The following is a 23,311-nucleotide window of genomic DNA, read 5'->3' as shown; positions in this document are numbered from 1 at the left end:
TTTTATATTTTGTAATTGTTGGTTTTAACCGAATGTTGGTTTTAAATTGCTTGTAAGCCGCCCTGAGCAGCTTCAGCGGGAGGGCAGGGTAGAAATTTAATAAATAAATAAATAAAGTCATGATCTGTGCAGGACTAGGAGCAAGGCCCAGTGCGGCCTGGTCCCAGGAGAGACCTGCATGGCAGTGGAAAGCAGACATAGCCTACAATCCCCACAATGCTTAGTGACAGTTGTAGCCAATCAGTGTTGAGCGATTGTGTGAGTTGATCGTTACATACTTTGTAACGGTGTTCTTTCCTCTCACAGAGCTAAACTGAAGGGGTCTGTGTTCTTTTCTCTTCTATGGTCTTGTCTTACAGAGGGGACAGTCTGGTCTGAGGAGAAGGATCCCTCACTTGGCTCGGAGTGAGTGCAGGCAGGAGGCCTGGTATGGGAGGGCTGTGGGCCTTGAAATATGAACTAGTTAAGTGAAATAGGTAGTTGCGTTAGATTCGTTTATTTTGCCTTTAAACACTGTGTCACGGCTCAGGTGGGGTGTCACCTGATGCTGCCACCACTCTGGATTTAGGATCCCTTGAGAAAGGCCCAGAGCACCCTCCCAAGACCTTCTAACCTCCCTTTTGGCCAAATAATAGGCGTGAGGACCAGGCAGCGTGAACAGTGAAAATAGTTTATTTTATAGGAGGTCAAACAACAAGCTGCAGAATAATAACAGTAAGTGTGTGAAAAGAAATCAAATGCCCTAACGTGTCTAAATATATACTGTCCCTAGCTCACTATTCCAAAGTGACTCTAGACTACTCACCCTTCCCTCAGGATGAGGGTCTCTTCCTGCAGCAGCCTTCCTTCTGGCTCTGGCCTCTGGGAAGAAGAACAGCCTTTCCTGCTGCACCAGATCTTTTATTCTAAACCCTCCTCTTTTCCTATTGGTCAATTTTTGCTCCAGAACTTCTCAGGGGCTTCTGGGAGTTGTAGGCCCAGCCTCACCTACTGCTAGCCAGGCTCCCTGGGGCTAGTAGGCCTCTGGTGGCACAGCCCAGATCATGACACACTGTTATGTATTTTAAAGCACCTTGTCTTGTTTTTCCTTGCCCGAGTACTGTGTTAATAAACCATTTGTTTAAGTGTTCTCTGCCTGGTCATCACGCCGATGTTCTTGGCTTAAAAAGGGGCATTTTGGATGGGCTTGGGAGGGTACTCTGGGTCTTCTCAAGGGACCCGAAGTCCAGAATGGTGGCAGCTGGAGGTGGCAACCCACAGGGGGTTATGGCAGCTTTATTTTCTTTATACTGCAAATTGGTGGAGAAGGAGTGGTCAAGGCTGAGGTGGTGGTTTGCTCTATGGTCGCCTCTCCTAAAATCATGGCAGAGGCAAGTTTTGAAATGGGGGCTTCTTAATTAGGGTTGCCAAGTCGGATCGGCGCTGGAGGGGGGGACTCCAGTGCTGCTCCGGGAGTGCGCACGTGTGCCGCAACCCCATCACCCGGAAGTGACGTGACCATGCCGGGCACGCTGGGGGCGAGGGAAAACCATAGAGTTTTCCCTCAGATGACCATGGCCCCGCCCCCAATGCACCTGACGCGATCGCATCACCTACGGGCGACGTGCACGTCGCGTGCTTTGGGGGTGGGGTTCCCCCCGGGGCACGATCCACCGGCGGCGGGTAACGGGCCTCTGGGCCGGGGGGACTTGGAAAGCCTATTCTTAATTCATAATCTTTTATGGTATGTAGGCTGGCTCGTTTCTCAGTAGCTCTTATCTAGTTCACTGGAATAAACTGTAAGCAGACCAAAGTGTGAGATGTGACTGGAAAAAGGAAAATTTTATCTTTGGCCTTAGCTGCTGGGATCTACCAGTCACAGGAGGCAGGTTTAGCCCTCATCCCTTGAATAACTCCTTGACTTTTTCTGTAAAAGAGAAGTGAATAATGGGTACCTGGTATGGGCCAAGACTCCGTAGTCAAGCACTTGCTTTGTGTCTGAAAGGTCCCAGGTTCATCCCCTAGTGTAAAACCTCCTGTGTCAGGTCTTGGGAAAAGTCTTTTCTGTGACTGAGACCATGCAGAACTGTGATGGGTACAAAATCTGTCATGGGCCCCTAAACTGGGTTGTCCAGCATCCACTGACAGACTGATACTCAATGCCTCCCAGAAACATCCTGCATGCCATAATGACGGGTGTTGTCTCAGATTGGACTGAGTTGTGTTTTCATTTTCTTGGTGTGTTTCTTTCCTTGACAAGATGGGATGGGGGTCCAGGGATGGTTAAAGGTTCCTGCAAAGGGGCCGGATTTCTGGCTAGATGTCTGCTAAGCTGACCAGTGTTTAGAACTGGTTGCCCCCTCTTTTATTGGTATAGGTTTGTAGCAATATCTGCGTGAGGGATGAAAGGGATTGGCAAACACAGTTCATGCCAACCTTGAGTTCCTTAATGAATTTATTTTAAAATAATTTTCTTGTCCCCAGTGGGTGCTGTCCTTTGAGATCTTCATCCCTTTGGTCCTCTTCTTCATTTTGTTGGGGCTACGGCAGAAGAAACCTACCATCCCTGTGAAGGAAGGTAAGCAATGAGTCAGGGTCTGGAAAGGAATCAAGATCTTTCAAGGCTTGATTGCTAAAAGGTGGAAATCTAACACGTTACCCTCTATAAAAGAATTAAAATATAAGATTCTGGAAGTGGCAGGAATGGATAGAATGAATATGGAATTAAAACAGAAACCGGAAGAAAAATATTGGGAAAAATGGGGAGCAATATATAGCTGGTTAAATATAAAAAGCATAGAATTCAATGGGAGTTAGGCTAGCAAGTTTTAGGGGAAAGTTAAAGATAGAAGCGTAAGTGCACAGTTTAACATAAGAGGTTTTTGGGATACATATTATGTTTGATATTAACTGTTTGTTGGAAACTGAGTTTGAGATGTATACTTTGTCTGATATGGAAATGCATTTGGAGATTGTTAAGCGGTGTAAAATATTGTACAGAAAAACCAATAAACATATTTTTTTTTTAAAAAAAAAGATCTTTCAAGGCTGTATGGAGAGAAAATATTCAAATAGTTCCATAGCCCTCTTCTGGCACTGCAGTAGCAGCAGTTATCTCTCCTCTAATTTACCCTGTACACCCAATGATAAGTATCAGTTATCTCTTAAACCTATGGCCTTCAATGTGACACCAACCAAAATTCAACAGGTGAAGGCTTTCAGATCACTGAATCTGTTTCCATATTGGGACCTGTTGAATGCCTGCCTTTCAGCCAGTTGCTAGAGGCCTGGAAACTCTCTCCTTATTTCCCTTAATCAAAAGTTGTAGACTCATGCGGAGATTCAATGGGTAACTGTCTTTGAGTGCAAGAATTCTGCGTCTTCAATGCCTGCATTCATACCCAAAGCAGAAAAGGGCTGGACATTCAAAGGAAACTTAAAATATGCCTGAAAAGATAGCTTATAGATATTGGGAATGATGGCTAATTGGAACCTTCATGTTTAGAAGAAGTATAGTATTGGGAGGCAGATTCTGTGCTTTGGAAAGCAGGGTGCTGGCTCAGATGGAGTTTGGTCTGGTTCTGCAAAGACATTCGTGCTGACTGATGTAACTAGGGTTGCCAAGTTCTTACCTTAAGAAGAGCGAGGGAGTCCAGCGCTGGTCCGGGAGTCTCTGTGCGCGGGCAAAGTGTGCGCCGCGATTATGTCACCCGAAAGTGACGTAATCGCGTCGGGCACATTGGGGGCAGGGCCACAATTATCCGAGGGAAAACTGTAGAGTTTTCCCTCGGATGATTGTGGCCCCACCCCCAACGTGCTCGACGCGATCACGTCACCTCTGGGTGATGTGCTCACGCCGGGCACGTCGCGCGCTTTGGGGGTGGGGTTCCCCCTAGGGCCCGATCTGCTGCCGGCGGGTAATGTCTTGGCAAGCCTAGATGTAACAGAGAGGCTATTTAGGAGGAGGTGAGGGTAAAGCAGAAAATCATGAAGAGATGCCATGGGCAGCCTCCTTTGCAGATGGGAACTTCTGGCTCATGGGAGCTTGTATTTCTTTTTTTGAGGGACACTATGAGTTTGGCTGTCCTATTGCGGAGTTTGGGAATTACTGTTCTTGAGTTGAGCAATGGAAGTTGAAAGTAGCTGTCTTTGAAAAGGACAAGATGACCAAGGAACGAACTCTGTATGAGTAGAGCTGAAGCCATTAAAGCTCCCTTCACAAGTTAGCTGTTCCCAAGCAGGTCAGGATATGTATGAAAACTTCTGCCCATGTGGTTTGACTGCTGGGTGGTTTTACAAATTGTCGTAGGATGCTTGGACCTTTGGGAGGTCTCTTGCTTGTAAACTCCAGGATGCTGAACCACATTGGAGAGGGGTCATAGCCAGGTCTCTTGTCCAATTCCAGGCAGCTCTGTTTTAAGGATCTCTGGTGTTGGGAAAGACCTTTATTTGCTTCCCTGGAGAGAGGCTACTAATCTGAGAGGACAATACTGTGCTAGGTGGACCAGTTGTCCGACTTGGTACAAGTCATGTTCCTATTTATTTATTTAGGCATTTTTACCTCGCCCTCCCCGCAAGCGGGCTCAGGGCGGCTTACAAGGGGCGACAGCCCATGCATAAAATCCAATAAAACAATAAAATCCTAATAACAATAATACATAACAACAATAATAAAGTGCTTCAATAAAAAGATGGTCCTGAGTGATTATGATGGTATCTTCAGGTCAGCCCCGTTGAGGTACCACTGTCCAGCAGATTGTTCATGTGTTGTTAATATCACACAATATATGGCTGAGCTTCCCAGGGCGATCCCAAATCCTGTTGGCGTTGCCACCGTTGGTGGTGGTGGCAGCGGCGGCCCCTATGTGAAAGCCTGGCGGAAGAGCTCCGTCTTGCAGGCCCTGCGGAACTGCATAAGGTCCCGCAGGGCCCTGATCTTCTCCGGGAGCTCGTTCCACCAGGTAGGGGCCACCACTGAGAAGGATCTGGCCCTGGTCGCAGCAATGTCTGGTTGAGGTCAGAAATCTGTATGCAGGACACTGACTAGTGTTGTTATCACAGCAGAAAGTGGCAGCCACTCTAGGTAAGGTTACTTGTAAAGGAGATAAAATTCTCTGTGCAAACGTGTAGGCTGTTAGACTGAATTGCATCTCTTTATTTAAGCTGTCATTAATATTGTTGGAAGTTGTTTTCTTTGCCTCAGTTTCCTGATGGAGTGAGTGGAGATGGCACACCAGAAAGCTGCTCATGTTGACGGCCTACGGTCAACCATCCATTGTCATACTTGTGTCTCTGCAAAGCCATGGTCTGACGTTCTTTGCTTTTTGGTTTTGTTTTCTGTTGGTCTCTTACACATTTATTTTTTTCTCTCCTCCCCACCCTCGTTTTCTTTTTCTTCCCTGACCCATACTTCTGTTTTGCCTTCCCTGACATACGACTGTTGTTTCTTCTAGTCTGTAAGTGGGATTTCCTGCTTTTTTGCTTGAGGCAAAGCATTCTGGGGAAAAGGGTGGCCATACTGACCTAATCCTTTGGACTGCTTTGACTAATACCTTTTTAACCCTCACAGTCTCACCTTTCCTCTTCTCATCTTCCTGGAGTGCCATTGAAGGGGGATTTGGGGACAGCTGTTTGCAACAATTTTTTGTGTGGAAAACAGGAATAAAAATTGCGGTGAACATTTAAACTTCATTATTCGGTTGCTTGCTTTGCAAGGTTATTACTTCTAAATAACCTATTAAAATTGGGTAATTGAGCACGCAAACTTGCTAGTCTCTGGATCCCGCCACCTTTTAATCCATTTACAGCTTAATTTTTCTTCCTCTCAAGTCCTCACCAGAGATTTTTGCCTTGGCCAATTGTGGTTTGGGGAGCTGTCCATAAATATACCCAAGAATGATGAGCCAAAGGCACACAGGCCAGGCAGAGTTGTTGCTCCTTTACTGGTCTCTTCTCACTCACCTTGCTGTGTTCTCCTAACCTGTCTTCCCCCTCCTCCCTGGATGTGCATATTGGCCACTGGGAAGTGCTGCTTCACCAGGGGTGAAAGGTCAGTTGTCATCCTAATAACAATGTATTACACTTTCAGGTGTATGTGGCACCTTGTGTACATTATCTTGTGCTCCTTACTGGCCCACTTCACATGGTTATTGTATTATTTCCCCTATGTTACAGATGGGGGACACTAGGAGAGCAGCTTCCTTATGGCAAACTAAAGAGTTTGGGGTAGAAATGAGATTTGAACCATTTCACTGTTCAGTCTGATATCTCAGACTATTTAAATTTTATTTATTTATTTTTTGGATTTATATCCCGCCCTCCCCGAAGGCTCAGGGCGGCTAACAAGGGCATAAGTGCCAGGTTAAAACAATATAAGATTACAGTAATACAATATGATTGGGCTACAGGCCAAGGAAGTGGATGGGGTGCTTAATCATAGAATCGCTCTCTGGCTTGTAACCCTCAGAGCAGCAAGCAGAATTGATATGCCAGTCCTTGGAAGCAAAGGCCAATTCTGGTTATCAAATTGGCACGCTGACAGTATCAGCTGAGTGGATTCCTCTCCCAGGTGAAAGTCTATGAAGTCCAACCCACATTTAACGTGTTGCAATTCACACACCTGTCTAATGACCGATGTTTGAACGGTGAATTGCTAATACACCTGTTGACACACCTGATGACACAGTTAAATGCAGCATTTTTAAATCCAAAGCTTCAGACAAGTATATGGGTGCCCGGCTTCATACCAGTTTCCACGTTTGTGAAAAGATGCCGATGTGATGTTTCTAGGGCAATTTCAGTTGTGACTCTAAAGCAATGTTTGGCACAGATTAATTTTGAAATTCATAATGGAGCGAACTCATATTACACAAGTGCACTGGGTTATGAAACTGTGTGGTTCTGTGTCCTGCGTCACTGGCAGGCTTACAACATTGTGCCATATATAGGATCTCTGTTTATTTATACTGCCAGTTGAGGACCTAAAGCAGTATACAGCATCACTCCCTCTGCTGCCATTTTATTCTCACAACAGCCACCTTTTGAGGTAGGTTAGGCTGAGGGAGAGAGTGGCTGGTCCAAAGACCAGACTGTGAGCTTCCATACGCAGAGTGGGGATTCAAACACAGGTCTCCCAGATCCTAGTATGACCCTTGAACCACTTCTCTATGGTATCGACTGTAAGCTTGGGGAGATATATTAGCTAAGTAGACAGGATGACCTCTGGTACTGACAAAGGGAGCTTTGACTCTTGAAAGCTTATTACCACCACCCCCCAATTTTGTTGATCTCAGAGTTGCTACTGGACTCAAATCTAGGATGACCTCTGACCTTTTAAACTCTCTGAATTCTTTTCAGCTCAACAAAGGGAGAAGGGGACTGAACTAGCCTATAACAATAGTGATCCAGCAGTTATGCTATTCTTTGAACTGAGTGTCTGTCTCTTCTCCCTGCCCCCCAATATTCCTCACCCCCTCCACTGTCTTCTCGTGATCTTTCCCTTTCTAGCTTACTACACAGCATCTCCACTCACCTCGGCTGGGATTTTGCCGGTGATGCAATCCTTATGTCCTGATGGACAGCGAGACGAGTTTGGGTTCTTGCAGTACTCCAACTCCACGTGAGTCCAAGCTCTCTTCTTTCTGAATCTGCTTTCAATTGTGTTAAATGTGTTTGTAATGATTTCTGGTAAGAGAGGCACGTTTACCAAGTGGAGGCATTTTTCTAGCAACTGAGAACATGCACAGAAAACTCCTGGTAGCCAGTGGTTGCTTTAGGATCTGGTTTCTTACAGTCTTTGTAGTGTAGGGGTGTTCTTTTTTCAAGGATGCTTTAACAGGGGAGAAGATGTAGAAGGCAGGCTGGTAGGAGGTGAGAGTGGATAGTAGGTACAATAATTAGTAGCTACCAATTGGATGTCATCACATTTAGGTTTAGTTTCAACATGTAACAAATTCATAAATAACTTACAATAGCTGTTCCATCCAATTAATAATCCTGTTCTGTATTGTGTAAATCCAAGATGCAGCTCTGCTTTTTAGTGATTCAGACATGTGTATAAAAAGATTTAACTTTCATGTCAGACAATCCCCCCTTGCAAGCTAGAGACATCAAACTCACAGTGGACCTCCATGGGACACCCCTTTACTTGCCATCCAAGTTGTGTGCATATTGGCTTTGGGGAGGCCATATAGCAGCCCCCCAAAATCAGGTGCCCCCGGGAAAGTGTTCTCTGGGGAAATCATAGCAGCCACAGGTTCAGGAGTGTGTCAAACAGACCCCCTGCAAGCTATAGGCTTAGAGCAGAATGGGAGCTCTCTGGTTGGCAGCCAGAGTTGCCTGTCAAGCTTTGGAGGGCCACTATTGGTGTTTGAAAGGCTGCAGAAGTCCATCCCCCCTATTGCCTGGACAATTGATTCATAGATGCCAGCATGTGTGGCCCACGAACTGCTCCCATGAACCTCACAAACTTCCACGAAAAATGGTTCTTGTGGGCAGTTTGTAGGAGATTCGATCGCACGAACTGAGGCTTGCAAACCATGAACTACGCCCAGTTCATGATGAATTTTGGTTTGTAATTTGGTTTGTGCCCACCCCTAGACCCCACATTGTCCCCTTGCCCTTCCAAGCCACTCCTAAGATGGCAGCCACCTGTGAGCTACCCAAAGGGCTTCTGAGCCCAAGGATCTCTAAGCCTCACCAACTAGGAAGGAGAGGAGGAAATGGGGTGGAGGCCTGAGATGAGAATCTTTAAAGGGGGGGGGGGTGTTGCTGCCCTAGGAAGGTATAAGTGGTGATCAAGATTGACAGAAGAGATCCTGAATGCCTGGATGATGCTGAATTTGACCACTGATGATGTAAGCATCAAAGAAATGAGCCAAATGGCGCAGCAAGCAGAAATCCCATTGGAAAAAGGTGTTCTGGAATTGTTGTTATGTATTGTTAAGGAATAAATTTGTTAAGGAATAATTTAATGCTGCTATTATTCAACATATCGACTATTAATGTAATATATTTTCAGTTATGCAAGTTTACTTTCAGTTATAAAATGCAACTTGGCTCTTTATTGATCTATTGCTCTGAATATTAACTTAGTTTAGCTCTTTAATTATAAAAGATTGCCGATCGCTGATTATAAGGGGTGAATATTTTGATCATGTGTCAGATCAAAAACGTTTGCTGGGATCAAGACAAGCTGGATAAATTTTTAGGAATGGTCACCTTTTATTTTCCCTTCTTCTAAAATTTGTGACTTCTGGCTGTATAGCAGTACAATACTTGCCTTATCACAGAGAGAGGGACAGAAATGGAGAAGGTAAGTGTCCAAGGGGTCTAAAGGAATGGGGTTGGGCTGTGCCCCCCTAGATCAGGAAAAATCTTTCCCCACCACTCCTAACTTGCCCTGCATACAGAAGGTCCCAGATTTAATCTCTGAGATCTCAAGTAGCAAGTTGAGACCAGTCAGAGTTGAGTCCTGAGCTGTTTGGACCACTGGTATGAAGCAGCTTTGTGTATTATAGCAGAATGTAATAAAACTTGTGTTGCATGGTTCCTTAGGAAGTGATGTGGCATGAGTTGACCTGGCATTGAACTTGCAGGTAGGGAGGCCCAATGGGACAGCATTGTAGCTATTACCTGTGGGTTGCACTTCTCAGTGCACTGTGTCCAGTGATACTCCCTGTACTGCTAGGCTAGTATGAAACATTGAGATCTGTATCTTGTATTTCATGCCTGAGATAAATAGAAGCAATGCCAAGATGTAATCAAGTACTGATGCAGTGTGTGCCTGAGCGCTGAGCGCTAAGTGGGTGAGGAGCGGGTGGGTTTGGCCCTTGGACTTCAGTTTCTTGTTTCTATAGCATTGTCCATGTACGTGATGCTTTACAAAATGCAGGAGGATAGGTTGTTAGCCTGAGGAACTTAAAATGTAAAATTTGACACAGGGAAGAAGGTGGAGGAAGGGAGGTAGAGATGCCCACAGGAAGCACCTGTTTTCATCCTGGCCACTTGTATGTTAGTTGCAGTAGATGGGGTGGTTGCTGTGTGAGTGACTTTGTGGCAAAGGTGAGTTCTGAGGCGGGACTTAAAGGTAGCATCCAAAGCCACACAGCACAGGTATTCTGGGAGGCACTTCTATCCATAACTGTGTCTGTGTGTCATTTGGCTGTAGTAATGAGACATATAGCTTAGTGGACATTATAAACCTGTAAGAGAATTGCTGATGGACTTCAGATGTGTGTGCATCAGTGTGTGTGGGGTCACTGTTCCCCATTGTCCCTTGGGAAAATGTACTGTCCACTCTACATTTATGTCCTAAACCTAGGCTTGGTTCATGTATACAGGGGAAATGAGGTAGCAGCGAGACGGCAGAGACCTAAGAGGACCACATTTTGGAATGCTCCCCTGTGCTAAATTCTTCTTCCAAATATAAAACAAGCACAGCAAACATAGAGAATCTTTCTGATGTGCTAGCGTTATATTTTGTACCTCACACTTCTGCATGTGTGAGCCAGACATTAGAGTCTAGGACAAAGGACAAAACCCTTGGCAGCTCTCCTGTTACAATGCCAGGCATGAGGGTATTGGGAAAATTTGTATTGATGCATTCAGTAAAATTTACCTTTGCATGTTTTGTTTATCCTCTGGATCTGACTATCTGTTCCATGGAGTTAGGAAGCAACATCACTGGCAGTATTAATATACAGCTAGGTTTGCTTGGCTAGAGCCATTTACTCTGCAGGCTTCTTTTTATGTAGGCTGACCTTTGGCAGGATGATTGGTGGACACAAGAGTGAAACCTGGACAGCGCTGCTTTCCTTATTTAAATTAAGATTACAGCCTGTCAGCTGCACTGTACATAATGAAACAATCAATAAAAATAACCATGTTAAAAAGGCATTGAAACAAAGCAAAAATAAAAAAGCAGCAGTAATAATTCTTTTAGAGGCAATTTAATTTAGCAGAAAATGGAGATGATAAACTACATTATATAGCAGTAGATAATGGGGAACAGGAATTTAAAATGAAAATGCAGAGATGCAACAGAAGGACTTCTGTACGCTGAGTGTGAGTGTGTCCATCCTGCTCAGTACTTTTTTCTCTCCAACTGGCACACTCTCTGCAGGGTCTCCTTCCCAGCCACCCAAGAACCTATAATTGGAGAAGCCTGGGACCATGTATGTTCACTGATAACGGCTCTCCAGAGCAACAGGCTGAGGTCTCTTCGCAGCCTGGATACCTAAGATCCTTTAAACTGGAAGTGTTAAGAATTGTACCTGGGAATGTCTGCATGCATAGCTGTGATCCTCCTTTAATGTGGGCTTTTGGACTGGAATTCTCTTGTTCCCTGTACAAAGCCAGCACTACCCCCACCCCACCCCACCCCACTCCACCCCGGCCGGGTGAGCCAATTGAATGATTGTCTTTTCTCCCCAGGTCAGGACTCCTTCCCTCCCTCCCTCTAACAACCCAGTAATGTTTCTTCCTGCAGGGTGACTCAGCTGCTGGAGCGGCTGAATGAGGTGGTGGAGGAGAGTAACCTGTTTGATCCAGATCATGCTGGGCTGGAAGAGGAGCTCGAGTCCTTGCGGCGCCACCTGGAGTCACTCAGCAGCAGCGAACCCAGTGCCATGGAGACCCACTTCAGCAACCAGGCAGGTAAATGTGAAGGCTGCTCCCATGTGCAGGAGGTCACTTTGGCTGGAGGGCAACTTGCATGGAACTAGTGATGGGACGCTATATTTTTGGTCCTAAAGAGTGGCTTAGGAGGCTGACACCCAAGGAGCTAAAGGTATTTAAATCCAAAGTTATATTGTCTTCTCCTCATCACATGAAGATGTCTTGTACAGAAGGACCATACAGGCCAGTGCTGTCTTCTTTGATTGCCATTGGCTCTCCAGGCTCTCTTTCCCAGTCCCATCTCCTGGGGTCTTTTAACCGCAGATGCTGAGGCTTAAACATGAGGCCTTCTGAATGCAAACAACTGCATTCAGTCTACCAGTCAAAACAGTTACTTCTGGAATAATTTCTCAAGAATAAATCCAGTTGCCCGAACCCTCTTCAGAGTTATTTTAATAATGTCACAATGTCTTTCTCTTCTTCCCTGTCCCAAATTCCACAGTACCTGGCTTCACACTGGACTCTGCTGCCAAGGACAAGCTTGAATTCCACCGATTTCTCACACGGAACCTTTCCCTGTCCAACGAGACAGCCGAGCTGCTGATGGGGTCCAACATTAACCTTCAAGAGGTGTGTGATTGGGTGGGGGGTCCAGAAAGAATGGCAAGATCTGCTTTGCCTGGGTCTGTAAGATGGCATGGACACCCGTTGGCTTCAAAAGAGACCTGGTTGAGGCTTTAATGAATGGGCTACATCTGGCAAAGGAACCATGCCAGAGTTTAAGCCTGCCAAGCAGCTGCCAAGACAGGCTGGCTGACACCTGGTAAAGCTAACGAGCAGCATTTTTCAGTGGTTGTTGTTTTGGGCATCAATATCCTGCTTTGCTCTTTGAGCCTTCCCAAGGTTAGAAGAAGCAGGGCTGAGTATGCAAAGTTACAAACAGAAAAATCTTCAATTAGTGTATCTATTCACATAGGTTGCAGAATCTGTGGTCCAGAGTCTGAGCTTCACTGATACAAAACATTGCCTTTTACTGCATTAATTTTGTTTGATACCCCACTTTCCCAACCCAATTGGCCCTCTCAGTGCAATAGAGTAGATGGGGGAGATGGAGAGGAACGTTTGTTGCTTGTCCTTCTAGCTGCATCATCATCATCATTATCATCATCTATTTGAGATGCTGTTGTCAGTTCAGCTGATTCTATCTCTGTTTTCAATTAAAGCTGGTTGTGAAAATCACCATTCTTTTTCATTTTGTCATGACACGATAATACGAATTCCTAAAATACTGTGGCATCTGCTGTGCCTGGCAAAACGTCAAGAAGTTGAGACTGTTGCTATGGATTGGGGGGGGATGCCATTCCTCTTCTTGCTCTAATGTGGTAGGTGCCAGTGGTGTCCGATTTCTGGGTTTCATGAGGAACTGCAGCCCAACAAGAAGGGTTTGCATCCTGGAAGTGTCCCCCAATGACAATAACCTGAGCCAGCAGCACAGATCTGCTTTCTCAACAGAGTCTTAGTGACTGATAAGGCTTGCTGGACTGTCTCAGGGTGGGTGAAGGTGTTGCAGTTCAGGTTGCAAGAAAAATACCCCTCTGGACAAAGGGCAGGGATCTGAGAGCTTTAGGGACTGAAGTTCTGAGTTGCCTTTTTAAAAAATGAGGGATTAAAAAAAACCCTGTTGTGCTTATGTGATCTCAAAGGCTTTAAATCTGCTTATTTGTGTGTGTTTGTGTGTGTGCGCGCGTAGCCTGCAGATTGTCTTTGGGATAATGCCTGAATCAAAGACACAACAAAATCTGGTTCTCACTAATGAGTCCTCTTCTCCAGGTGTACCAGCTGTTCTTTGGCACCTCTGGCTCCTCTATGGATGGTTTTCACGAGCCCTGGGACCGATTTGGCACTGCCGAGAAACTGCTTCAGCTTGAGGTGAGAGGAGTTGCCAAAGGGCTCATTGTGTGTGAATGCTGGAGGGGTGGTGGTGGGAGTCAGAAGGTAGGCTGTGATCAGCATCTGGTGGAGTGCCTCACACCTGCTGGTTGTGAGAAAGAGTTGCCTTGGTCTGATCCTGCGAGGCTAGTCCTGTGTTCTAAATTATGAGTGCTTATTTAGGGTCTCTGAACACAGTGTGGTGCAGAGTATGGCGCTCTGGGCTAGGATTAGGAAAACCTGGGTTGAGGTTCCCTATCAGCCTTAAGTCAGTTACTCTCTCTCTGTCCAACCAACCTCACAGAGTTGTTGTGAAGAAAGAATTCTGCATGCTGTTTTAAGCTCCTTAACGGAAGTGTGGGATACAACTGTAATAGATGTGAGGCCTTAACTGTTCAGAGGTCCTGGTTACATAGTTTTGTTTACTAAATTTAAACACTCATTGGGGATTCTAGTAAGAAAAAAAGTAGACTGAGTGGTGCACACCCCTTTAAGACCCTCTACCTACGTCAGGGATGAGAGGCTTGCAGGAATATGCTGTGAGCAAAAACCTTGCTCCCTCACAGAATATCACCACCTCCAGTCCAGGAGTTTCCTGCAACATACTGTGAGACCCTGGCTACACCAATACCGTGAGTTCTTTTTCAGGATCCAGGGTACACATTAAATAACCAGAGCCTTCCTAAAATGAAGAAGAAGATTTATTAAAAGAAAAGAAACAATAAAAAATACAAAGATCAGTACATGTTCAAGTTTCCAAAGCACACAGAAAATAAAAAGGTCTAAATAAGCTAAACTATATATCTTCATAATTACAGGGGGAGGCTCCTCTTACTGTCATAAAAATAAGTATTACAAAAACAAGTTCAATAATACCGTCTTCCATTCAGTCAAAGTTGATAAAGAACTGGAACAGCCCACCTGCAAAGAAACATGCCTTAGTGAAGTAATGAGCACAAAATGATGCCCTTCCTTCATACTGCACCCCATTACATTGCTTTGCTGTATGGGAAGGGTCCTCTATTACTCTGCTCTTAAGGAATCTCATGGAGTGGGGCATTTTGGGCCGTTTGCACTCTGAGTTGTGTGAGTTAAACAGGACACAGGTGTGCTAGATGTACAACCAGCAGTGGTATTATGTACCCTGCTGCCATTTCAAAGGGATTCATGTCCTCCAAATATCAAACTCTGGAAGTACAGTAAGTGTATACCTCTCATAAGTGCCTCCCAACAATTCAGGTTCTCTTCAAAGGCTTTTCTCTGTGTGCCTCCACCTTTAGAAGTGCAGCAGATGGGTACCAAATGGACAGGTCCTTTTCCATAGCAGCCCCTTCATTTATGGGACCTTGGCCGCTTGCCTCCTGCCTGAGCTCTTGTTTCAGGCGCAGTTCTTATTTACCCAGACTTTTGACTGATTATTTGATCTGATGTGGGATGAAATTTTTTTCCTCTCTCTTCGCCAGAAGTCATAGATACGTATGTTTTAATGGAGACTGGTTCTTTCGTGCAGCTCTGTCTCAAAATCTATTTTATTTAATTGTTGGGTTTTAAGTTAGTCATTTGCTTCCCTGTCAGCCTGATGGCCGAGGGGGCAGTGTACAAATCTATTTCCACAATAAATGAAAATAAATAAATGCAAGCAAATCATAATTTTCCCATTATTTCCCCCCCCTTCATTGCACTTGGATGCCAAAGGAGCAGGACACTGTCCCTTCCACTCCACATCTTCTATTGGCAGAGTGATCGAGGAGGACCCTGTTGCTGAAGCTGTCCCTCCTCTCCCCCTACTAGTACCATCCCTCCCTTCCTAAGCCCCCCCATTTCTTGCTGAATCTTTGCTTGCCTCTTGGTGGTGCTGGGCTTCTTCTATCTGCCCTCTTTTCTCTCTCATTCATGCCAGGAAAGCCTTCTGGGCAGCTTGCGGACAGTGGAGGATGGGTTGTTGCATCAGCCTTTGCACTATCCCCAGAAGGGCCCCCCCAAGAAGGCCCTCTTGCACCTCCTGTCCCATGCCTTGGGCCTCACCAACCCCCCTGCGGAGTCCTCCGCTTCCTACAGTCCTCAAGCCTTTGTGAAGGACATGGAGGTAAAGCATTGGGGAGCGGGGATGAAACCGAAGCGAGACTCCTTGTTCTTTTTTGGGAGGGGGGGCAGGACAAGGAAAAACACCTCTTTTCTGGGTGCTTCCACGGGCTTTCTTGAGATTGGTGACCAAGGTGGCAGAAACTGCTGTAGTAGCATTGTTGGTGCCTACTGTGGGTCATTTAACCGATGAACTGCCTTTTCTCTGCCGCCCTTTTTATCTGCATTCCAGTGGTTCATTCATAGATTTGGCCCACTTACTTTGAATCAATTGCAATTTAATTCTGGCTGGCTGTCCCAGGCAAGAATGGGTGAATATAGATTGGTGATTTTCTAACTTTGGCGTACCATTTCAGCTGGAAAGTCCATTGGATTGAAACATGAACTTTCAGCAGCCAAAACAAGGCTAGCATCCCCATTCCCAAATCTTTCTCTGGCTTGAACAGTACATCCAAGCCTGAGAAGAATTGCCTCTCCAGCTTACCTATTGATGCAGTATGCAGTGACAGGCTGCTGGCGGGCAGGAATGAAGATTCTCTCTGCTCTTCTTTCTTTTTGTCCTCCTCTTCTCTCCCCTGCCTGAGTACCATGATGTTCATAGTGCCTGGTGCACCCTGGGAAATGTAGTACTGAGGATGCCTGAGGGTTAAATGACATTCTGGAACTACTTTTTCCAGAATGCAGTGGTCACAGCAGCTGAGATACTGAGGAGAGAAAGGAATCTTATCCCATTCTCTCTGCCTTGCTTGTTGCTGTCTGCTTCTGCAAAAAGTAGGGGCATCCATAATCCTGACATGTTCCTGTTGATGTCATTAGGAGGTCTATGAATTCCATATGCTCAGAATCGAGCCTGGGATACCCTGAGCTGTTTTCCACTGTATTAGGGCTTTCCCCCAGCCTGAAGATAAATGATGCTCTAATTTTGTTACTTCCCAGAACATCCTTTTCACGCCTTCTGTGCTGGAGAGACTCACTTGCAGGCAGAGCCAGGATGAGCTCAAACACATCTTGATGGTCCCAGAAAGCCAACGCCCTGTCCTGCGAGCATACCAGGTGGCTGTCTGCAACAAGACTGCTAGCCTGCGCAAGGACTACTTCAGCCAGCTAGCCACTGAGCTGAAGGAACAGCTAGATGCTCGTAAGATCATCAATCAGGTGAGTGCACGAAGATGAAGACAGAGCAGGAGGGATGCTGAGCTGGTGACAGTGAGGACAGCCTGGTGTGTGCCCGCCTGTACCAGCTGCTCATTTGGCAGTCAGTGAAATTTTGTTTCTTGGCACCTAGAGCGATAGTTGTCCACCTGCTTTGTGGTGGGGTTACTTCTTTGCTGAGCCCCAAAGAACTGGGGAATCGTGTCCTTGATTTCCTGGAGCCACTTCATTCCCTGGTGCGATATTGCCTTCTAATGGGGAGCCTGCTCACCCTGACCTGGATAGCCCAGGCTAGCCCGATCTCATCAGATCTCAGAAGCTAAGCAGGGTCGACCCGGGCTAGTATTTGGATGAGAGGCCTCCAAGGAATACAAAGGTTGTGATGTGGAGGCAGGCAATGGCAAACCACCTCTGAACATCTCTTGCCTTGAAAACCCTATAGAGTTGCCGTAAGTCACCTGTAACTTGATGGCAAAAAGGTGCCTGCTCACCAGTGCACATTGTGAGAAGGTGATAGCTACATATAAGCATGATCTGCTATAGTTTTTCCCCATCTGGTGGCCATTTGCATGTTGCTTTTATCACTATGCATTTACAGAGTGAGAGCACTGTCTTTCTTTTCAGTTTGTCCCCAGTATGTGGCTGTTTCTGTGCGTGAAGGTTCCATTTAGCTATTAGAGCTAATAATTGCTAATGGGTTTGTAAGAACAAAAGAAAGTCCTGATGGATCAGATCAAAGGTCCATCTGGTTTGGTATCATCTTTCCCACAGCGGCCATCCAGAAGCCCCAAGCAGGAAATGAAGGCAATCCCCCTCCTCCACTGCTGTCCCGAGCAATGTCTCTAAACGTAGATGCTCCTTTTGTCTGTTATGGCTAATAGGCAGCACTCTCTCTACCCATGGATTTGTCTAACCGACTCTGAAATCCACCTATGGTAGTGGCCACAACTTACATTTTGTAGCAGGAAATTCTGTAGATCAGTAGTTTTGATCTGCCTAGATCTTTTGTGGAATGGATGCAATCCTTTGACTTTTAGACAAGATAACTTTCTGGAACCTCCATATAGTGGAGCAGTACACCACCTGGGCACTAGCTGCTGAAGAAGCAGGGAATTGAATGTCTTCAGTTTTGGTTCTTTCTGAGGAACACTGGCCTGGGGGTGAGGTCTATTCCAGGAGAGGAACCAGTGTAGCCCGGCTAATTTCTTTTGTGGGGAGAGGGCAGGAGGTAGTGAGGTTGCTCCTTTGAAAGGCCACAATATCGTGACATGAATTCTTCCCATTGTCTTGACCCACAGCTGAAGCTTGATGAGGTGAACAGTACAGCTGCTCGACGTCGCCTCCATGCTCTGCTGGAAGACCTAATGGCGATGGAGAAGGTCCTGAAGGACGTGGACATCCTCTCAGCACTGGCCAAACTGCTTCCCAAGGGAGCATGCTCCACCAAAGCTCCTCCCACTCCCTCGAACAGCACTGGCTCTGGAGGGAATTTCACCTCCAGCACTAATTCCAGCGCAGAGGAGGGTAAAACCGAGAGTGACCCACCCTCGGAGAACCCCCAAGGGCAGTGCTCAGCCTTTGTCCAGCTGTGGGCAGGGTTGCAGCCCATCCTTTGCGGCAACAACCGGTAAGGTTTGCAGGCCTGCTGTTGAGATTTTGCTGGCCAGGGGGACGGGACATGACATTTATGGTGGGCTATCAAGGAGCTATTTCATTTTATTAACACTTTGTAATGCTGAATGCTGGTTTTAATATTTTTTTGAAAGCCACTTTGAGCTCTGTGTATTAGAAGAAAAGAAGGATAAAAATAATCTGAAATAAATAAAGCACAGGTCTCTTCTCCTCCTTCTCCTAAATCTCTGACCATCAATGCACAACACACCAGTTTTCAGTAGCTGTATTTTTATAATGTTGATCTTCTCATGTCCTTGCCTCCATTCCCCCTTCAGGGAGGCATTTGTAAGAACCCTGAGTGGCAATGCTACTTCACAGTAAAGGGATGTCTGTGTTTATGGTTCTCCCCTGTGCAGGACCATTGAGCCAGAGGCCTTGAAGCAGGGGAACATGAGCTCACTGGGGTTCACCAGCAAAGAGCAGCGGAACTTAGGGCTCCTTGTTCACCTCATGACAAGCAATCCCAAGATCCTCTATGCTCCTGTTGGTACCGAGGTGGATAAAGTCATCCTGAAGGTACAGTGTCAGAATGTGGCTTAAGGGCATGGACTACGATGGGGACCCATGTGGCAGCAGCAGGGATGGAGGGGGAAGGGGAAGAAGAAATCATTAAGTGATTCTCCCTTTGAGTGAAACGTTGGCCCCCTGGACTACATTGATATCGTCCCACTTGCCTTGACATTGGAAGTCTTGGTGCACTTGTTTGATTTCCCGTACTGATGTGGTTTGAGGCTAAGTGAACAGGAAACATCTCATCTAGCACTGAACCTTGAACATTGGGGTGTTTTTTGCGGCCCACCTATTGCTGCTCCCCAGTAAATATTCTTGTCTTTGTGAAAACGTAATTTTTTATGATGGAGCTCACTGAATGGTCACTGGCTTCAATGTCTTCTGAAAAGAATTCAACAGCCATCAACAATGATAACTGAATGGAGCTTCTATGTGCAGAGGCAGTGTACCTCTAAGTACTAGATACTGGTAAACCAAGACATCTGGCTGATTCACAAACAAGGCACGAAGGTTGGGGAAGCGAAGCACTACGTAGGCCTTTTAGTTTGATCCCCTAAGGAAGTTTTGTATTCAGAAACACAAAATATGTGCTACTTCTTTAACCTGTCAGTGGAATGAATTTGGGAGTGGTTTTTAAAAACCACCACTGTGTCCCCTTCTTATTTGACTCAGTGTGTTTTTATTTTTTTCTCGCTGCAGGCAAATGAGACTTTTGCCTTTGTCGGGAATGTGACTCGCTATGCCCAGGTCTGGCTGAACATCTCGGCAGAGATCCGTAGCTTCCTGGAGGAGGGCAGACTCCAGCAGCGGATACGCTGGTTGCAGCAGGTACAGTGGCAGCATCTTGAAGTGCGCCCCCCTCCCTGGGAAATGTCAGAACAGGCGGAAGTGAGCTACTCCCATAGCTATACTCACTAGGTGCTAGAAGTTTTTAACGTAAACTAGAGCGCAAAACAGTTCAGAAGTGGCACGATTCAGGTTCTGGTACAGGTTTTCAGTTCTGTGGCACATTATAGAAACGATGAGTCCCTCTGCCTCCGCTATGGCTTGCAGGTTTTTTCTCTATACTATCTGAAAAGCATTTATATGCCTGAAATACACTGCAGGGATGTGGCCACAGGCAGGCCTACAAGTTATCACGACCACTATTTTGGAGGCCTTTAAAAGGCGATTAAACAAATTCATCAATGTCTATAGTGCTATTATCCATGATAGTTAACTGGCACCTCCATGTTCAGGGGCAGGGCTTTTTTTGTAGAAAACCCCCAGCAGGAACTCATTAGCATAATAGACCACACCCAACAGAAGAAATTCATTAGCATATTAGGCCACACCCCTGACAGCACAGTTCATTGACATATTAGGCCACACCCCCATGCCTTCCCTTGGGGAGCCCGGGCAAACCGGCCCTTGGACAGGCTGGGGGAGGCATTTAAATGCCTCCTCGATCCTTCCAGGGCCCCCCTGGCCCGCCCACCTCAGAGTCGTCAGAGGTCGCTCTCCAGGCCTTCCCTCAGAGGATTTGGCTGTAGTGGGCGTGGTCAACTCTGAAGCCAGCCGGAACTCCGTTCCTGTGCGTTCCTGCCCAAAAATAGCCCTGTTCAGGGGTAATATATTTCTGATTGCCAATTGCTGGGAGACAACAACAAGGGGAGGCTTTGCCTTTCATGGCCTGATTGTAGGCAGGCCTTCTGGCAACCACCAAAACAGGAGATTGTACTAGAGGGGCTTTTGGTCTGATCCAGGAGGGCTGTGTAGATGTGTGTGTGAGAGAGAGAGAGACTGCTCATCACCACCCCACCTGCCATTTTCTTGTTGCACACAGGTTTCTGCAGATCTCAACAAACACCCCGAAATCCTGAATGTTTCAGACAGTGACCTGCTCCAAAGCTTCCTGGACAGCAACTTCTCCTTGCCCAACACCAGTGCTCTTCTGCAGCAGCTGGACACCATTGATAATGCTGCTTGTGGCTGGATCCAATTCATGTCCAAGGTGGGTGCCCCTTGTCTGGCTCTGACCTGGGTGCTTTGCTGTTCCTATCCCAAGGGTAGTGCTAGTGGCTCCAATGCAAAAAGGTGCTTCAGATTGTTGCAAGGAGAAGTAGGTTCTCCCTGTCAGAGAGAAACTACCACCTGAGATGAGAAGTGATTTCCATACATTATGAGGTCAGCATTAACATAATCTCCATCCCTGCTACTAGGTCAGCGTGGATATTTTCAAGGGTTTTCCAGATGAGGAGAGCATTGTCAACTACACACTGAACCAAGCCTACCAAGATAACGTCACAGTGTTTGCAAGTAAGACTCCTATTTTAGCATTGCGGGGAGGGCGGGGTATAAATTGAATTAAAATAAATAAAAATAAAATCCTTTCCCTTCCCACAGTGACTGGCTGGCATGTCTTTGGCTTGCATCTGAGAGCCAGTTTGGTGCAGTGGTTAAGTGCGCCGACTCTAATCTGGGAGAACCAGGTTTGATTCCCCACTCCTCCACTTGCACCTGATGATGTGACCTTGGGTCAGTCACAAGCTCTGGCACAGCTGTCCTTGAAAAAGAGCAGTTTGTGTCAGAGTTCTCTCAGCCCCACCCACCTCACAGGGTGTCTGTTGTGGGGAGGGGGAAGGGAAAGGAGTTTGTAAGCCGCTCTGAGACTCCAAGTGAAGGGCGGGGTATAAATCCAATCTTTTCTTCTCTTCTTGCATCTCTTCCTTTTTGTGCTTCTTTTGTGTTGTTCAGTTAAGGAGGAATGGAGTCTTCCTCTCCTAACCTGCTATTCCATACCTTATGCCCAGGCCTGTGTGTGACCGTTATGCCAGATACTACTTTGCATAGCTAGATTAGAGTCCAGTAGAAACCAACAAGATTTTTTTTGGCTGTAAGCTTTCAAGAATCAAAGCTCCCTCTGTCAGAGAGTTTAAGGGAAGTTTGACTCTGGAAAGCTTGTACCCCTAAGATCTTGTTTGTCTCTAAGGCACTACTGCACTGGAATCTAGCTGTTCTGCACCCAAACATGGCTACCCTCTGGAGCTATCTACTTTGCATAGATTTCTTTATTTAATATATTTTTATGCTGCCTTTTCTGAGCTCAAGGCAGGTTTACAGTTGTCTGACCATAGTTTGTCTTTTTTTAATTGTCAAGAACATGATCAATAATACCCTCCAACAATAAATTCAACAATAAAAATCTGTACAACTAGTATCACAATATATTGCAAAGTAGCCCGGTAACTCATGTCGGTAAATCTCCTCCCCCCCCCCATCAGAAAGCTGGTTGAAGATGTTTTATACCTTCTGCAGAAATACGCTGTGATATTTCTCTAGAAATTGCTTATAACTTTCAAGCATATCTTGGTATCCACAAGGATATCAAGCTTCTTAAAGATGACAGCTGAGATTTGAGTGCCCTTTACCCCATTCTGTTCTCCTGCAACTTTGTGATGTGCACACTGCCCCATTACACCATCCATTGTTGATGTAATCTAAAGTTCATTTTGCAACCATAAGGAAGTTTTTGTATTTAATCACATTTTTAGGAAGCTGTTCTGGTCAACATATGTGCCGTGTGCGTAGGGCAACCTGCTGTTTCATTTATTTATTTGTACGCCTCATTATGTATTATTTTTCCTTTCCCACCTGCACCCCAACAAAGGTGTGATCTTCCAAACCAACAAAGATGGTACCCTCCCTCCCCACGTCATGTACAAGATCCGGCAAAATTCTAGCTTTACAGAAAAGACCAATGAGATCCGCCGGGCTTATTGGCGGCCGGGCCCAAACACCGGGGGCCGCTTCTACTTCCTCTATGGATTTGTCTGGATCCAGGGTGAGCATATACTAGCCTCTCTGTTGTCAAGAGACTCCTTCTTTGACCCCGAAAGTGGGAACTGGTGCTAGATCTTATTTTCCTCCTTCCTGTACATTGTTCACAAGATTATATTCTCTAAGTGTAGCTTGTTTAAAATTACTGTAGGTTTGCACTTATTGACCCCAAGTTCCACACTTGGCCTGCTGAGGAAGCAGGCTCATTTTCAGTAAAGATGAAGAGGCACACTGCTCTTCACAGTATATAATAAATGCAGTGGAGATCAGAAAAAAACCTTCATTTGTGTGCATGGTTTATGGATATTTATAGTTCTGTGGGATCACAGCCTCAGAGGACAAATGTAGTGATGGAATGTACTTGGGCAATGACTGAGAAGTCCGTTTAAAGTAGGAAGCTTTGTAGGATCAGGTGGAATCCTGTTGATTCCTTGAGTCAGCTAGTCCTTGCTGAATAGTTTAGCTGCAATACTACACTACAGCCATCTGCAGTGACGGTGCTGAAGAGCAGCAGGGATGCTGGCTGCCAATTCTTTTTTCTGGCAAAGTA

The 23,311-nt window shown here is 45.9% G+C and overlaps 1 protein-coding gene across 1 annotated transcript in view; it reads left to right on the top strand.

Moving 5' to 3' along the window:
- ABCA2 (ATP binding cassette subfamily A member 2) overlaps positions 1–23,311 on the top strand; it is a 90,784-nt gene that overhangs the window by 23,806 nt on the left and 43,667 nt on the right. The window contains exons 2-15 of the mRNA XM_015426491.1: positions 2,464–2,557; positions 5,433–5,435; positions 7,486–7,597; positions 11,468–11,634; positions 12,098–12,225; positions 13,426–13,524; positions 15,425–15,610; positions 16,543–16,761; positions 18,057–18,385; positions 18,789–18,948; positions 19,642–19,770; positions 20,768–20,935; positions 21,144–21,240; positions 22,592–22,765. Coding sequence (XP_015281977.1) covers positions 2,464–2,557; positions 5,433–5,435; positions 7,486–7,597; positions 11,468–11,634; positions 12,098–12,225; positions 13,426–13,524; positions 15,425–15,610; positions 16,543–16,761; positions 18,057–18,385; positions 18,789–18,948; positions 19,642–19,770; positions 20,768–20,935; positions 21,144–21,240; positions 22,592–22,765 — 2,065 coding nt within the window. The remainder of the gene's footprint in view (positions 1–2,463; positions 2,558–5,432; positions 5,436–7,485; positions 7,598–11,467; positions 11,635–12,097; positions 12,226–13,425; positions 13,525–15,424; positions 15,611–16,542; positions 16,762–18,056; positions 18,386–18,788; positions 18,949–19,641; positions 19,771–20,767; positions 20,936–21,143; positions 21,241–22,591; positions 22,766–23,311) is intronic.

Source organism: Gekko japonicus, unplaced genomic scaffold (assembly GCF_001447785.1).
Source record: "Gekko japonicus isolate JY-2015 unplaced genomic scaffold, Gekko_japonicus_V1.1 scaffold1195, whole genome shotgun sequence".
Classification (NCBI taxonomy): domain Eukaryota; kingdom Metazoa; phylum Chordata; class Lepidosauria; order Squamata; family Gekkonidae; genus Gekko; species Gekko japonicus.
Note: the sequence above shows the minus strand (reverse complement) of the source record. Positions and strands in the feature narration are given on the sequence as shown.